The sequence below is a fragment of the Lissotriton vulgaris genome, chromosome 10, assembly GCF_964263255.1.
Source record: "Lissotriton vulgaris chromosome 10, aLisVul1.2, whole genome shotgun sequence".
Taxonomy (NCBI): Eukaryota; Metazoa; Chordata; class Amphibia; order Caudata; family Salamandridae; genus Lissotriton; species Lissotriton vulgaris.
Window position 1 is genome coordinate 456,159,203 of NC_141698.1, and position 16,299 is coordinate 456,175,501.

Sequence of the window (16,299 nt, forward strand, 5' to 3'; positions counted from 1 at the left end):
GACTTTATTCAAGGTGTCATTGAGGTGAAGGATGTCATGGTGGGACTTGATCTTGTAGTATACTTGCGTGTCGTCAGCATAGAGGTGGTAACTGATATTAGCTTGTTTGAGAATGAGGGTGAGTGGTTCCATGAATAGATTGAATAGAGTTGGGGGAAGGATAGAATCTTGTGGGACACCAAGTGAGACAGGTTGGGGTTTGGAGAGGCAGTGAGTGAGTTTAATTTGTGGGGATCTGTTTTGAAGATATGAGGTGAACCATTGGTGAACAGTGCCATCGAACCCAAAGTGGTCTTTGAGAGTATTAAGGGTGGGATGGTGGACAGTATCGAAGGCAGCAGAGAGGTCAAGGAGGATAAGGAGGGAGGATTCGCCTTTGTCAAGGGAGCGTTAAATATAATCAGTAATACTGAGCATAGCAGTTTCAGTGCTGCATCCTTTTCTAAAACCAGATTGGAAAACGCCAAGGAGATTGAATGAGAAGATATGGTTGTCTAATTGGGACAGGACACATTTTTCAAGGGCTTTGGAGAGGAATGGAAGGTTAGAGATAGGGTGTAGATTATTAAAGTCGTTAGGGTCAGCGGTGGGGTTTTTGAGGATGGGGGAGATTTGACTAGTTGAAGGGATGCTGGGACACAACCAGTGACAAAGGAGGAATTGATGATATTTGTCCAAATGGGGGCAATGATGTGTTTGAGTTCCTGAACCAACTGGGCAGGAAGAGGATATTTGGTGTGTGAGAATGGTTTGAGTTTAGATATGATGTTGAGGACAGTAGATTCAGATACTGGTCTGAATTCACTCCAGGAGGCATTGTTTTTAGCATGGGTCTTCTTAAAAATAGAGTTAGTGAGGGTTAGAGTAGGGAGGGGTGGAGAAGGGTCCTGGTATGAAGGGGAAGAGGAAAAAGGTGCAGTAGTAGTGTAAGGGAGGTGGTGTTGGCTGAGGGGAGATTGGAATGGGAGAGGGGGGAAGGGAAGGATAGTTCAATCGAGTTGACTTTATTCGAAAAGTAGCTGTCGATTTCTTCGCATCTTTGAACAGTGGCTGGTATTTTAGGGGGACCAGAGGAAGTTTGTTTTTTAACAATGCTCAAGAGTTCTCTGGGATAGATTCTAGCCTGGTCAAGTTGCGAACGGAGGAAGGAGGCCTTTTCATTTAAGATGTGCTTCTTGTATTTGGCTCTGGCATTTCTAAGGAATACCAGGTTAGCAGGGGATGGTGATTCTTCCAAGAACGTTCAGACTGCCTGAGGGCTCGTCTTTCATTATTAAGGTCGGAATTAAACAAGATTTGGGAGGTATTTTTTTTGTTGTTTAGAATTGATTGGGGCAATTTGGTCAAGGGCTTGAAGGATAGAATTATTGTAATGTTCAGTTAGGTCATTGGTGCTGTGAGAGGGGAGGGGAGAAGTAAGTGGGCTTTGATTGAGGTAATACCGAATCGCTAATAGTGAATGTCTTCAAATTCATTCCTATGAGCCTCCAAGCCCAAGTAATCGGTATTTTTTGCCGATTCCTTACCTACATAGGAAATACCAATTGCTTAATAGCAAATCCGTAAAATTTGCTATTGAGAATATGGTATTTCAGATTTACCTACATCTGGCCGTCAATCTTTTATATTTTTTGGTAATGGGTTTCTAGGTGCTCTGGCTTTCAAATTGTATGATTATCTTTTTTAGCATTGTTTTTTGAAAATTTTATGTAATGACCTTTTAAATGCCTATAGTATGCCACTAAATGTATTATAGCTTTTTTATTATTAGATGGCTTATTAGTCGCCCCATTGTCTGAGGAATCCGTGTCATGTGTGTTAGTTAGGCCCGAGAAGAAACTCTGCCATTTTTCACCTTGAACACGATTACTAAATTGCCTTCCCTTTCACACAATGACTTTTAACACACATTTGCCTGCTTGACAATGCTGGATTTGTTTCTTTGATTATCACAACTCCTTGAACACCACATACAAGGCCTTGACACACATTGTGCAAACGTTGTTGTTCTATGTTATCATCCACAAGGTGACACTGCTATCTATAGACCATGACAACGCTAGACTGCTTAAGGTCTTGCAATGGTACTTTTCATTATAATTAAACAAGCATTTTCGGGTTTAGGCAGAGGAGCACTTTGCTGGTATTTACAAGGTCACTACGCACTGAACCTTCAGTCCAGCTGTTCGCTGTTCCTTTTTGCGAAGGATGTTCATTTTGTAACAATGGCGGAGACTTGCATTATTTCCCTTCAGATAAGGGGGTTGGACCAACCAGTTTAGGGGTTCTCTGTAGAACACATATCTAGGGTAGAGAATGCATAGTAGGAATACAACATAGATATACATATCTATATGCAGTTTTTATATGTATATATAAAAAATATATATATATATATATCGAGTCAAAAACACTCCCAGGTGCACAGTTTGCGCAAAACGGACACTATCTTCTCTGTTGAAAAAGCAGGTATTTATTTTTCAGATTTTTCAAGTGAACTGCAAGTGCTAAAAAAAAACAGACGTGTTTCAGCGAACTCTGTCGCCTTGCTCGCTGGATATATATATATTGGTTTAGCAAGATGTTGGAGTTTTTCATTCGGTTCACTGTCCTTATATTGCTAATCACTTCTATCTGTTTATGTCTATTGATTATCACAGCACATACATTCTACACAAGAATCTTATTGGTTCAATAAATATTGAAAATGCCCCATTGTGTATTCCTTGTATATTTCTCTAAGACCAAGAGAGCATGAGTGACTGACGGAAAGGCTACTAGGTCTGTTACCACGAGCCCTGAGAGGGATTCCGGGCTGTCATGTTCTGGCGTCGCCAAAACCATTAGTCACCTGTCTAGGTTTAGGGGTGCATCTGGTGGCACAGTGGGCTAGCTCATCTCTAGAACGACATATCCTGCGATGGTGCATAGAATCAGTCTGGCACGAACCCTACATTCATGTTGACCAACAAACACGCAGTTCCTTCAGGAAAGTAAGGAGCTACATAACAACTGAGAGCCTAAAACTGAAAAATGTAGCACTGTCATATTTCTACCTTGGATACAGCTATAAAATGAGGTCCAGTAATGATATTATAAGTCAAAGTGACCATTACTTCTTAATTTTGTTTAAAAAAAAGATGAATTGCTCCGAATATTACCAATCTGCACCACACCTTTTGTAACATTGGTTTACATGACCCCTAAAACTGAATATGTGGCTCATTCAGATTTGCTTTGATACGGTGGAGCACGTAAAGGTGAGTAGGCACCACAGCATGTTTCCATTAATTTTAATAAATGGATGATGCAATGTTGGCATTTTTGCAAAAATATTATACTATTACGAATGAATTATTTAAACTCAATTACTGAAGTTGACATCGCAAAGTGCATTTAATAAAACTGACAGAAACACATGATGGTGCCTCCTTAGCATTTTATAGGTATAAGACTGATTTCAAGCACTTTGGAGATTGGTGTTTCTTTGGAGTATACTTAAATTCCGTGCTGGGTCAACGATTGCCTTATCCCCTGGTAAACAAATGAATAGCTATATACAGTTGATAATTGATGTTTCACTTTTTTTCCATAATTCATAGTAGCTACCAGTTAGCTTGAGTCCCAGTGTGAGAGGTTTTCAAAAGACCAGAAACAGGAGTGTTGGTCTTCTCTAGGTAAAGACCACAGAGCTACAGCACTCCTTCCTACATTTTGGCTGGATAGAAATACTCCTGTGTCATTTTCAGTGCCATAAATCCACAAACTACTGGACATGGAAAATGGGGGAGTGCAGCTAAAATATGTCAAGCTACCAGTCGGTCACTGGCTCCAGCAGAAAGGTTTGTCATACGGTTGTCAGCCAGTCATTACACTCACTGCCGATAATGTTGTCCCAACCACAGTTATGGTATTCATCACACACCTTGTCGAGCAGTTTGTGCTGTGCTGTCATAAACTGATCCTTTGACTGCTCCACATAGGAATGGAAACTGCAACCAAGTGGCTGTTGACTTAAATTCCTTGAAGAGGTTGGAGAAAGAGATCCTGATCACCTGGCTGTCCTGTGGAGAGAATAATAAATATAGCAGGTAAGAAAGAGTCATGGTGAAGGAACACCAATGAATAAGGGATCTAGGTAATGGTGGTATAAGAAGCATACATATTTTCATAAAAGACATTGTTTTTCACAGCTGTTGACTTGGCATCTCCACACAACAGGGTCAGAGAGGCTGGCTTTTAAGAAGGGCAGTCATGGGTAAGTGCACTACCAACAATCACTACCATCTATCACTTTTTAGAAACACCCCTCTAATAGCCTTTAGACGATGGTTGAACGGGATGACGTAGGGAAACAGTCCAGCCCAAACTGCCAAGCCAGGTTCTCCCAGGACCGGAAACAAGCATCCTGGGACGGGTTTCAGGGTCTCAGCCCTCATCAGCCAAGCTGGCTTGAATCCAGTGGCGCAGCGAGCAAGGGATCCATGCCTGGGCATACCCATAGCTACTTAGAGCGCAAAGGTCAAGACAGATTTGCATATGGCTGGGTTTAGACTGCAATGGCAAAAAACTATGGATTTTGGCCCAAATGTCTGAACTGGGGTAACTGTTTGAAATTGTTCACTATTTCGTCCAACAATTGTTCTTCTTAGATTTATCACCTTTTTCCAGTTACAAAGCTGACTGTAGGGACTCCTGTTGAAGGTATCCTAGAAAATGAAATACTGAATGTGTCCACTAATCAGAAACACTGTTCAATCAGAGGTTTGCCATACCCATTCTTCTTTCTAGGGCACAAAAAATGAAGAGGGCTGCATCCATGCCATTCAATTATTAGCCTCTCTGGAGAAACATAACAGGAGTGCATCTACTTTATATGAAATGGGCACCAATATATTGCAAACTGAAATGAGGAAAGCAACTCAACTGCCAAAGCCCAATGAGAAGCAGCAAGAGATCTGTGGTTTTCTGCCACTGCATGCTCAGGCTAGATCTGAAAAGATGGCCCAGAGATGAAGAGTAGTATGAGTAAGGCTAAACCTCTGAATACACCCTTGTTCTTTCATTCTGCACTCCTCTCAGACCACATACAGTAATGCCACACTGCTGCCTTGTAAAAAAAAAATCAATAACACCCTCATTTGCTAGCTTTTCCATTTTTTGTGGTACATTCCATGTCACCTACCTCTGTGATGACATCCAGGTGTACAACAAAGTGCTTGCCAGGTACAGGCCGGAATAAGATATACAAGTACCGTCCCGTCAGCCCAAGGGATTGTGTGCTTGTTTTGGGTAGCTGGATGTAGTTGCTGGCGGGGATGGAACCACGGATCCGGTACACTGTTCCCTTCAAGATTTTGTCCTGGGTGAGAGAGCAACAGTTTGAAAAGAAGAACAACTTGGAACATTCGACAACAGCCACATCCTCAAAGTCACCCTTCCAAGACAAGAGGGGTGTGGGAGGAGGGGGGCTGACATGTTGAGCATCAGGAAACACCCACAATTACTACGATTACTAAGACAAAAAAAAGCAGCATAACAAACATAAATATACAAGATGAGGTATAGACTTGCATAAGCAAAAGACACAACCACGGTGATACAATAAAGGCATCACAAAAGATACCTTGTGTGGCTAAGGTCAGGCATTGATTCTGTCCTCACTGTGCTATAGCGTCCGAGCTGTACCTTAGTGATTAGGCCCAATAATGCCTAAATCACTCTGGGGTTCCTTGTGTTCTCCTTCAGAAGGTTGTGGTTGACATTTAGGGCTGGATTGCTCCTAATAGAGCAGGATCAAGGCAGGCTTGTATATGGTTACTGTACGTCTGGAGTGGCACTGCGGGCAAAAGAAATATGTGGCCCAGAGCGATTGCCACTGGCCGAGTCATTTACAAGCATTCCACCCATGAACATTTAATATTTTACATATGGAGTCCCATCCCAACTAGGCTGCAACTGGTATCTCACATCTTTGATTTCCCACCTTCACATTTCATATTCATGCACTCTGTGTTTAGCGTCCATCTTTACCTTCATCATGACAGAGAGGCAGGCTGGGGATATGCCCCTCAATGAGAATTCTGAAATGAAGAAAAGGTTAAGTAGCTATATGCATGAGAAAAGGTTTAGTTAGGGAGTTCAGTTCACTCGGATTGCAGCACACTGCATACTTGGGGATGCTCAGCAGCTGTCACACTTATAGTTGCCAACAGTCAGTTAGTGTTTCATTGAACAATCTTCTACTTGTCTTCCGTTCTTGGAACAAGTCAACATGACTCTCCAAAAGCACTATTGGGGGAACAAAAGGGGGACCTATTAGGTAGGCATCTGGACACCTAGACTGCCCTTGCCTGTGGCCTCTAGTCCCTGCTTGTTCCAGACTGATCCAGTGGCACAGCCACTGTCTGGAATTTCCCATCCGGTTTGTTCCACGTACTGTTCTTCCCACCACAGAAGCCCCGCCCACCCCAGGACCTGCTTGATTAAGGCTGCAGCGCGGCCACGCAGCGGATGCACTACGGGCAAGCCTAGCACCTGCCCACACCTGGACTGTGCCCCAACCCTAACCCTCCCGCCCCTGAACATACACCATCGTCAAGCTCACACCCTCAACACCGGACGCTGCAACAAACACTACCACAGCGCCCAACCACGCTTAACGACATGACCTTTCACCAGCATCCACTGCCACTTCACCTGCCACAGTACTCAACCACCCCAAGCACACCACAAACACTACCTGAACAAAAACACCAACTTGCATGCGTCCTTCTCAAAACAAGCATTCCACCGAATTATGGGGCTTCATTGTCACCCTCACACCCAACATAGTCTTCCTCACCAAGACCTGGCTCAACCCACAGCTACCCCAGACATTGCCACAGCGATCCCGACAGTTAGAAAATCACTCCCCAGGACTGCACCAGCAAGCCGTGAGGAGGAACAGCCATCATCCACAAAGAGACCATACATTGCCCCACCACTACCGGCAACACCCCAACCCGAATGGAACATCTCAACTTCAAGATCCACACGGATGACAAGACAACCATCAGAGGCACCCTCGTATACAACTCCTCAGGCCCATGATCCAGCTTCTGCAACACAGTTGCAGACTTCTCTGCACCCCTAGCCTTAAACTTCAAGGACAACATCTTCCTCAGCAACCTAAAATTGCAAATCAATGACCCCCAACGACAACACTGCACACCTCCTCGACAGTATGAGCAATCTCGGATTGACCCAGATCGTCCAAGACCTTACACACACTGGACCCCATCTTCACCTCTAGCAACAGTGTCAAATACACCCACGTCAGAGAACTCACATGGACCAATCACGCCATCATCCACTTCAGCATTTTCAGCCCCACACCATCACCCCCATGAAGATCAGCGCCCCCCACCAAAGGTGGAGCAAAATCTCAGGGACCAGCTAGACAGACACCCTTATCGCCTCCAACCCCGCCATTGCCACCAACCTCAAAAAGGGAGTGAAGAACTTCAACACCTGGATCACCAATTGCGCCAACAACATTGTCCCCATCAAGAGCAACATCCAGAAAAAATCCTCAGAAAAGGCCAGCTGGTACACCCAAGAACTTAGAACAGTGAAACAAGACAGCAAATAACTGTAGGGAAGATGGCATGCTATTAAGAACGCCTCTGGCAGGGCAAGTTTCAACACCTCCCTCAACTTCTACCACCACCTGCTGTGGAGAACAAAGAAGAGAGCACAAGCCACACGCATTGAGCCCAGTGACAAGAACACCATGGACATTTTCGACATTGTTATGGAATTCTCCAACCCGGCTGTGAGTGAAAACAACCTCACACCCTACTAGGAGCTGTGCGACAACCTCGTCGGTTTCTTCCACAATAAGATTGCAACCTTAAACAGAAACTTGGAACCCCAACCCACATCTATGGACTTCCTGGACAGATACACCACCACCATCACCACAGATACAAACTACAAACTGACCACCTGGAACCTCCTCGCCACCCAGGACACCACCTCCACAATGAAATCCATCTACTCAGGAGCTCCCGCAGACCCATGGCCGCACCACATCTTCAACCTTGGAAATCAAAGAATCAGCAATCAACTCAACACCTCTATCACCACCAACTGGAAAGAAGCCAAAGTCGGACCACTACTCAGAAAAACCTCAGTCGACCCCAGTGAACTCAAAAACTACTGCCCAATCAAGTTTGCCCATTCCCAGTGAAGGTACTGGAAATCATCAACAAGCAACTCATGGCATACCTGGAGCAGAACCAGATACTAAAAGCCTCTCAATCCGGCTTCTGTAGCAATCACAGCACCAAACTCGCCCTGATCGCAGCCACCGCAACATTCAAGCCCCAAACCTCTACATCATCATTCCCAACTAGCTCTCCATAAAGTAACAGATAAACGTAGTCTCCTTCGCATGTATACTCGCTCTGCGCATGCTACGTAAGATGTTCAAGTGGCAACCCTTACACGAAAGAGGCACAGTGACACAGGCTCTCATCACCAGCCGTCTGGACTACAGCAATGATGGACTCTATGTAGGAATCGCTGCACATCTCCTACAGAGACTTCAGAACATACAGGATGCTGCAGCCAAACCTATCCTCTGTCTTCTCCAATGAACCCACATCACACCCGACCTCAGGCAACTCCACTGGCTCCCCGTACAGAAGAGATGCTAATTCAAGCTGCTGCCCCATGCACACAATGCTCTACACAACCAAGGGCCTACATTAACAACTGCATGAAATTCCACCAACCATCGAGAAAACTACGCTCAGTCTCCCTTTCACTTGCCCATACTATCAGCATCTACCGAAGCAGAAGTGGATGCTCCTTTTTCCACACTGCAACAAAGACCTAGAACAGCCTCCCCACGCAACTCTGGACCATCACATCACTTCCAGAAATCCTGATTGACGTCAGTTCCAAATTCCATCAATGAGTGTTCATAAATAGAACTGGTTTCTTACTACAATTTTGGAATTTAGTGTTACAGCTTATTTTCCTAAGTTTTTGTTCTCAACCGTTGAAGACTAAAGCCTTTCATCTGAACCTCATGTATCTGTTCGTCAATTGCTAGCAGAAGACACTGATCTCATTTTCCATTACTAAGGAGTTGTCTTTATACCAGCAATACAAATCAGGGACTTAACATCTTGCCATGCGACATGAAGGGGCCCTTAGGCCTCATGCTTTGTGTGTTACTGTTATCATTGAGAAAGATTAAACAGTTAAACATCACATTTGTGTTAAACCGAAAGAATACAGATTTGAAATGAAATGATAAAAATGTCAATAAGTACCGATACTATTTTGAGGGAATGTAAAAGTCGTTTGTTTCCAGGTTCTACTCAAATGTATAGAGGACAACAGCAGAGCAAATTTGGGGAATAAAAATCGGGGCTTATAAATAAGAGGTACAGAAAGTGACACTGATGCAAACACATATGTAAAAGTGTGCAGTTTATTAGCAAGTATCAGCCCATTAAAGCCAAACCTATTGGTGTTGCTAATGCCTGCACGTAATGCTTTTTACATTTCCAAAATTTACCATTTAAGTCTCTGCGTTAGCACTGGAAGGGAGTATTAAAGGTCAGGATTTTGAAATGAGAAAAGTAGTAGTCCACCCATTCCCGATTGAGAGTTAGAATTGTGTATGTGGTTCTTTCTTTAAAATAATCAGTTGAAGGGCAGAGCTCCGAATGTGTGTAGGGAAGGTGCAATGATGTAGCATCGTTGTCTGGCGAAAAGGATTCACGGAGGTATATATATGTCTTAGTGTTTTTCTCCGTGGGGGGTTGAAATTCCCAGCTAAATCGGATCACAAAAGGAGATGAGTTGATCAGTGTAATAATCAAGATAACATCAATAAAATTATTTTAGCCGCTAGAGGTATAACATGTTTAGCCTCAGTACTTAAGGTGTTGTGATTGTAATCTACACAATCAGGCACTGGAATGTATCGATAACTGCGCTAATCATTTTGCATTTAAAGGACTCCTTGTCGAAAAGGTCAACCAGCCCCCAACTTATTGTTTCCACTCAGTCGAGGTAGATGTGCTATCCTACTGTAGGATAAAAACAAACAGTACCATAAAGGATGAAAAGGATAAGGTTTGTGTGAGTATATATTCACAGACTACGCTGAGGACAGATACAGAATTTGCATTATAGATTACAAACATACAGTTCAGAAGGGCACCTTAGACGAGATATGTGGGATATGTGTAAGAGGGTTGAGGTTCACTACACATCTAGATCCTTGATTGCATTTAGGATGCTTGGCTTTGTAGATTGCGTTAAAAGGATGAATTATGGGACCGGTAATCACAGTGCATTCTAGTGTGTGAGGCATACTAGAGTTAACGCACAAGGAGGAGTTTTTTCAAGCACATGTTACATGTTCGACTCTTGAGGAGTGAGGTGTGTGGGGGTGCTGGAAAGCACTCCCCGAGTAGCAAACGTTTGTTAAACTTCGCATCATCTCATGCAAGTGCACCAGCTGCAACGTGATATTAAGCTGTTTGTTTGATATATCAGATTATCATGCTCTGGTTGATAATATGCAGCTGTAATAGAGTATGAGGCAAGTAAACACGTCTCATGCTTGTGGAAACACTTTTTTTGGTGCATAAATTGTAGAGACACGTTAAGACAAAGAGGAAAAGTCACACTTAATCACAACATAATTAGGTGTAAATCAGCAAGATTAAAGTATCACACCTAGGTGTATATAAAAAATCCCAATCTTTTTAAAAAAAAGCCCAAAATAAACCCACGGCACTACAGCTGGAACAATTAGTCTCTGAACCCACGCCTCTTGCGGGGCACTTGCTAGATCCCCTATTTTCCAATCTGCAATCCCTAAAAATGGAGTTGCCTATTCCCATGGGCTGGACCGACCACTCTTTGGTTAAATGGTCTGTCCCGCTCTTAGAGCCCCCCAACTCAGGGACCTCAAAGTCGTTTTTTAAGCGCCCCTGGCATAAATTGAAAGCTGGAAGACTTCCATAACTTCCTCAATACCAACCCACTAGACAACAACCTAGACTATGGTTTGTTCTGTGACTGTATTAAGAAGGGTCTAGACACCTTAATCCCCGCTAAATGGGTTAAGGGGCGTACTTCTACTACTAGCCCCTGGTATAATGATTCCCTAACTGCTTTAAGGAAAGCATGCAAACATGCAGAACGAGACTGGAGGAAAGATTATGAGCCTGAGAAAAAGCTGTGCTATCTGGCGAAAATCAAACACTATCATAGATCAATCTGTAAAGCTTGTGCTGCCTATTATGCAAATGAGATCAGGTCTAGCCCCAATCCAGCTAAATGCATTTTTAAAATCCTTAAAGACCTTAGGACTAGGAAAGCGGATACATCTATTATATCATGTACGCATCACTGCGATGAGCTAGCGACCTTCTTTGTTGAAAAAGTTCGCACCATTTATCAATCCTTTCCTAATCTCTCCACCTTCCCCACCCCTGTGAGGTCTAGCGGGGGTCTAGTGTCTCCCTGGCAACAAATCCATGCCTTTCAGAGGAGGAATTTATTCGGCTGAGCGGCAAAATCAATACTGGCTCCCCTTTGCAGCCATCGCAATTTATGGAATCCCTTTCCATTTTTATGGATCCGCTCTGCAGAATAATCAACTCTTCTTTCTCAACTGGGATTGTTCCGCCCCCCTGGAAACAGGCATGGGTGTCCCCTATCCTGAAAAAAACGGCACTGGATCCCACCAAACCAGAGAATTTCAGACCTATATCCCTCCTTCCTTGGGTAGCCAAAATCACAGAGGCACATGTTAACAACGTACTAACTCAGTTTGTGAATTCCAATAACATTCTGGATCCCTCTCAGAATGGGTTCCGTCCGGGCCACAGCACAGAAACGGTCCTTCTGGCCACAACTGAGCACCTGCGGTCTATCATGGATACTGGTCAAAGTGCGGCGCTGTTCTTGTTAGATCTCAGCGCCGCCTTTGACACGTTATCCCACAGTATACTACTTCAGAGGCTTGAGGAGGCAGAGATAGGGGGTCCTGGCCCTGGAACGGTTACGTTCCTTCTTGGCCAATAGATCCTTCCGAGATTCTGTTCCCCCTTTTTCCTCCCAGATCCACTATCGATCAGGGGGTTCCCCAGGGTTTAGCCTTGAGCCCATCGCTCTTCAATCTTTACGTCCAGCCTCTGGCTGCGGTCGCCAAGCAATGGGACCTTACTATGGTCTCCTACGCTGAAGACACGCAGCTTGTTATCACCGTGGCTGAAGGTTCCTCCCCTTCTGCTTCCAGATTTAAAGAAGGTATGACTGCGGTAGCAGAATGGATGGCGGCCAACTGCCTGCAATTAAATGCTGGAAAAACAGAGATTCTGTTGGTGGGAAAAAACCTCAAATTGTGGAACGAGCAGTGGTGGCCAGCTTCTCCCCCAGTTATGCCTGTTTGTTTATGGGTTGGTGGGAGGAGCTGGTGCTCAGGCAGCAACATGAGAAAGTCTTCAAAAAGAATGTGATAACATGGCTACGCTATGTCGACGACTTATTTATAGTGTGGGATGGGGACATTGAAAGTTCTACCAATTTTATTGAAACATTGAATTGTAACAAGGTTATCCTACATTTTACAGTGGAGATAAGTAAGGAAAAGGTCACATTCCTTGACGTGTAAGTCCAGGTTGTTGAAAATGAACTAACTACTACCCTATATCGGAAGCCTTCAGCAGGCAATACACTCTTACATGCTTCCAGCGCGCATCCGGCTCATTTAATCAGGAGCATCCCGTATGGGGAGATGCTCCGCATACGACTGATCTGCAGCAGGGAAGAAGATTGTAATAAGACAGAGTTAATGCAAAAGCAGGTTTCTGGATGGGGGTACAATTCAGATGTCATTGAGTCAGCGATTATTAAATCTAAATCGTTTGCTAGGGAGGATTTGTTGAAGTACAAAAAGGAACAGAGCAGTGAGAAATCAATGGAGGAACCCATAAGATTAATCCTTGGTTTTTCGCGACAAGAGAAACAGATCAGGGGAATAGTCAGAAGAAATTGGCCCATAATCAAGGGCGACCCTGTAATAGGGGGATTACTGCCTAATATGCCATCTGTAACCTTTAGGAGAACTAATAGCATGCCTACTTCTCTGGTTAGAAGCAACTTTGAGAGCAGAAATAAAGGATCTTGGCTAATGGCAAGAAAGGGGTTCTTCAAATGCTTTGTATGCAAGGCGTGCTAATATGGCGTTAACACTACTACTTATACCACGGCATTTGGGCCTGCGACATGCAAAATCAATCAACATCTTACATGTAAGTCTGATTTTGCGGTTTATGTGCTCACCTGCAGTTGTAACTTGAGATATGTGGGGAGCACTAAACTACCTGTTCATAAGAGGATACTTCAACATATCTGCGCTATTTGCAACCAAGATGATAATTATCCGGTTGCACGGCATTTACAACATGTCCACAATAGCGTTCCAGGACATTTGAAATACTATCCTATAGAGGCCATAATACCGCAGAAGAGAGGAGGGGACAGGGAATCCAAACTGAGGAGATTGGAATCAACATATATCCTGCAGTTTGATTCAAAGTACCCGAAGGGGCTAAATACTAGTGAAGACCTGCACACCTTTCTATAATTATGTGTAAAATATTAGTAGGTCAATTGAAGTTATGCTGTAAGAACATCCAAATGGGGAAAAGAAGAGAGAAACAAAGAAAAAAATATGTTTGCCATGGATGAAATGAGAAACTTTTTGTTGATAGGTGTATGAAATCAATGTTAGATTCCATCGATTGTAATTTGATGATTTTTAGAGTGCATAGTAATTTTAGGATGATGTTATTTATATATTTATAATCTTAGGGACTGATTTTAAAATCATTAAATAGAAAGTATACATATTTATTTATACTTCTGACATTTATAGTGATTTTTGTGGATTAACCCTATGAAATATGAATGGTATATGTTACCGTCCTGGAGCAACTTTGCACTTTAAGAATCCATGCAACATTTGCACAAAATGTTAGTCACCTTGCTGCCAAACTGAAATATCTGAATGTCTTTATATATTTAAAAAAAAACAAGTTTAATTTATTCACTTCATAATAATTGCACCTTGTTTTGAGGCACTTGTATTATTTATATTGATTATACGTGGTTGGAAACTTGAGTATTTGGAGCATTTAAGCTGTTATTACAATAATTTTTGGGGAATCTCATGTTAGGATTTTCCTTGATAACACCTTTTGAAAAGCTGGAGATTCTTGGGTCACAATTTAAATATTATGGGCATAATATGCATATAACTTTTATTTGACCCAGTTAATGTACTCACATTCAAGTCTTTTTACCATGTTTTCTCATTGGCTGCACTGCACTTGCACTATAAAAAGTGATTGGAAATGCCTGTAAGCTGTCATGTGATCAAGGGAGGGATCTCCCGAAACGCGTTATGGCGGCACTGGCTGAATAAAGAATGCACTGAAAATACCGGGTCCACGCTCGTCTGTCCGTGAAAAATTTGGAGTGAAGGCGTGTTGAGAGTGATATATAATATATATATATATATATATATATATATATTATATATATCCTGGAAAGTGTCTGGTGTATGCAATATTAGAGCGCTATATAGGAGATCTTCTGCATTTCCCAGTCTCCCAATAATAATTTCCCTCCTAGGGGATTAAATCAGGTAAATCTGTGAGGTCCTTAATGTGTGGAAGAAGTGTCTGACCTGCAAGTATTTAAAATAATTAGCTCTTTTGCATTTGATAGCATTTGGATTTATAATGAATCTTTTTACAGGATGGTCTTTAAGATTAACAACCTACCAACAAGTAAGACTATATGGATCACTGAGTATTTCAGGTTGACCAGGATTTCAAAACAATAACTTTACTCGTGCAGATTTGACTGGTTTGACAAACTGTCAAACTCACAATTTACAATATTCATTGTGTGGGCCTCTGTGACACTTTAAATAGGAAGGCAGGATCTTATTGAGAGTTTCAACCTCCACTCCTGTGTCACATTCACCTTGCCAAAAGAACATTCATGAGGGACCACTTCTGTCAGAAGTCCAAAAACTAAATTTGAGTAGCAAATAAACAATTCAGTGATTGGCCAGGGAGCAGAGTAGATTCAAGTTCAGTGACTGAGCAGTGATTGCGCTTTTAAGATGGCAAATGTGGGGAGTGCTGCAAGTACGTGATGAATATTAATCAAGAATAGCTTCTGAAAGAAATTGTACTTAATGTGTTCATTTTAATAAATCGAGGTTTGTGTTAGTGAGGATAAGAGAGTAAACCAAGCATCCAGAGGAACTTTTCGATTTATTGTATAAATGAAAAAAAATGCAGGATATTCTTTGAATGATGCCATCCAGCAGGTTGCTCTGAAATGGGCCATGTGATTATCGTCGTGTTGCTCCTTGATTTTGCAATCTAGGTATTCCGTTTAGTATGCTTTGTTTCGCCAGACTCTAGATTAAGAGATGGCACTGTGATGACAAACTAATGGCAGACTAAGAGCTACTTAAGAGACAATGAACAATAAAAAAGCAGTCTTGATTTCAGGTGTATCAACACTATTGGCTTACCTGGCCCGATATATTTTGAAGTGGACAGCTAGGAATGGAGAGCCATGGACAATGTCATAAGGATTAAGAATGGGGATACAAGTACGCAAAACGTTAAATGCCTATTCTGCATTGGATCAAACTCAGCCCAAGGTGTCTAGGCCTACATGCTTTGGGAAGTTTGTTTAGGAGTAGTGTAGTTTAAAGGGAATTGTGTGCATCACTATTGCCTAGTATTTTGTAGAGAACTAATAATCATGTCTGGTTCTGGTGCATTTTGGAATGGCCTTAGTTCCAAGTTCTTAGCATTTCATAAAAGTGAAGGAAGCAAATGTGACCAACCCAACTAGTCTGTTCTGTTTTGTGATGTTGTCTACCTCTTGTTAATGGTTTTCTAGGTCATTCTCCAAAATGCTAATCAGTTGCTTGATCATCCTGTTCAATAGTTTGAAAAGGCTCTCCTCCCATCTTTTGATTCTGATGGGATCTGTCATTTCAACAGGAAAGCTCATTATGCTAAGCTCATGTGAAATACATTCAGCTTCAATAAATGTTTTAGGTGTGACTTCCTCCAGCCACTTAGTGTTTTCCTTTTTTAAAGCGCTCTCAAGGGCTATGATAGTACCTTTGACTCGCAATTGGTTCTGGCCATCAGGGGTGACGGAGTAGAAGTCGCCCAACGCTTT

General features: G+C 42.6%; 1 protein-coding gene across 1 annotated transcript in view; it reads right to left on the bottom strand.

Moving 5' to 3' along the window:
- The window catches only part of WDR90 (WD repeat domain 90), a 1,374,469-nt gene that overhangs the window by 1,267,811 nt on the left and 90,359 nt on the right, over nucleotides 1–16,299 (bottom strand). Inside the window, exons 3-4 of the mRNA XM_086941318.1 lie at nucleotides 5,186–5,362; nucleotides 3,926–4,064 (exon numbers count right to left, since the gene is read on the bottom strand). Coding sequence (XP_086797444.1) covers nucleotides 3,926–4,064; nucleotides 5,186–5,362 — 316 coding nt within the window. The remainder of the gene's footprint in view (nucleotides 1–3,925; nucleotides 4,065–5,185; nucleotides 5,363–16,299) is intronic.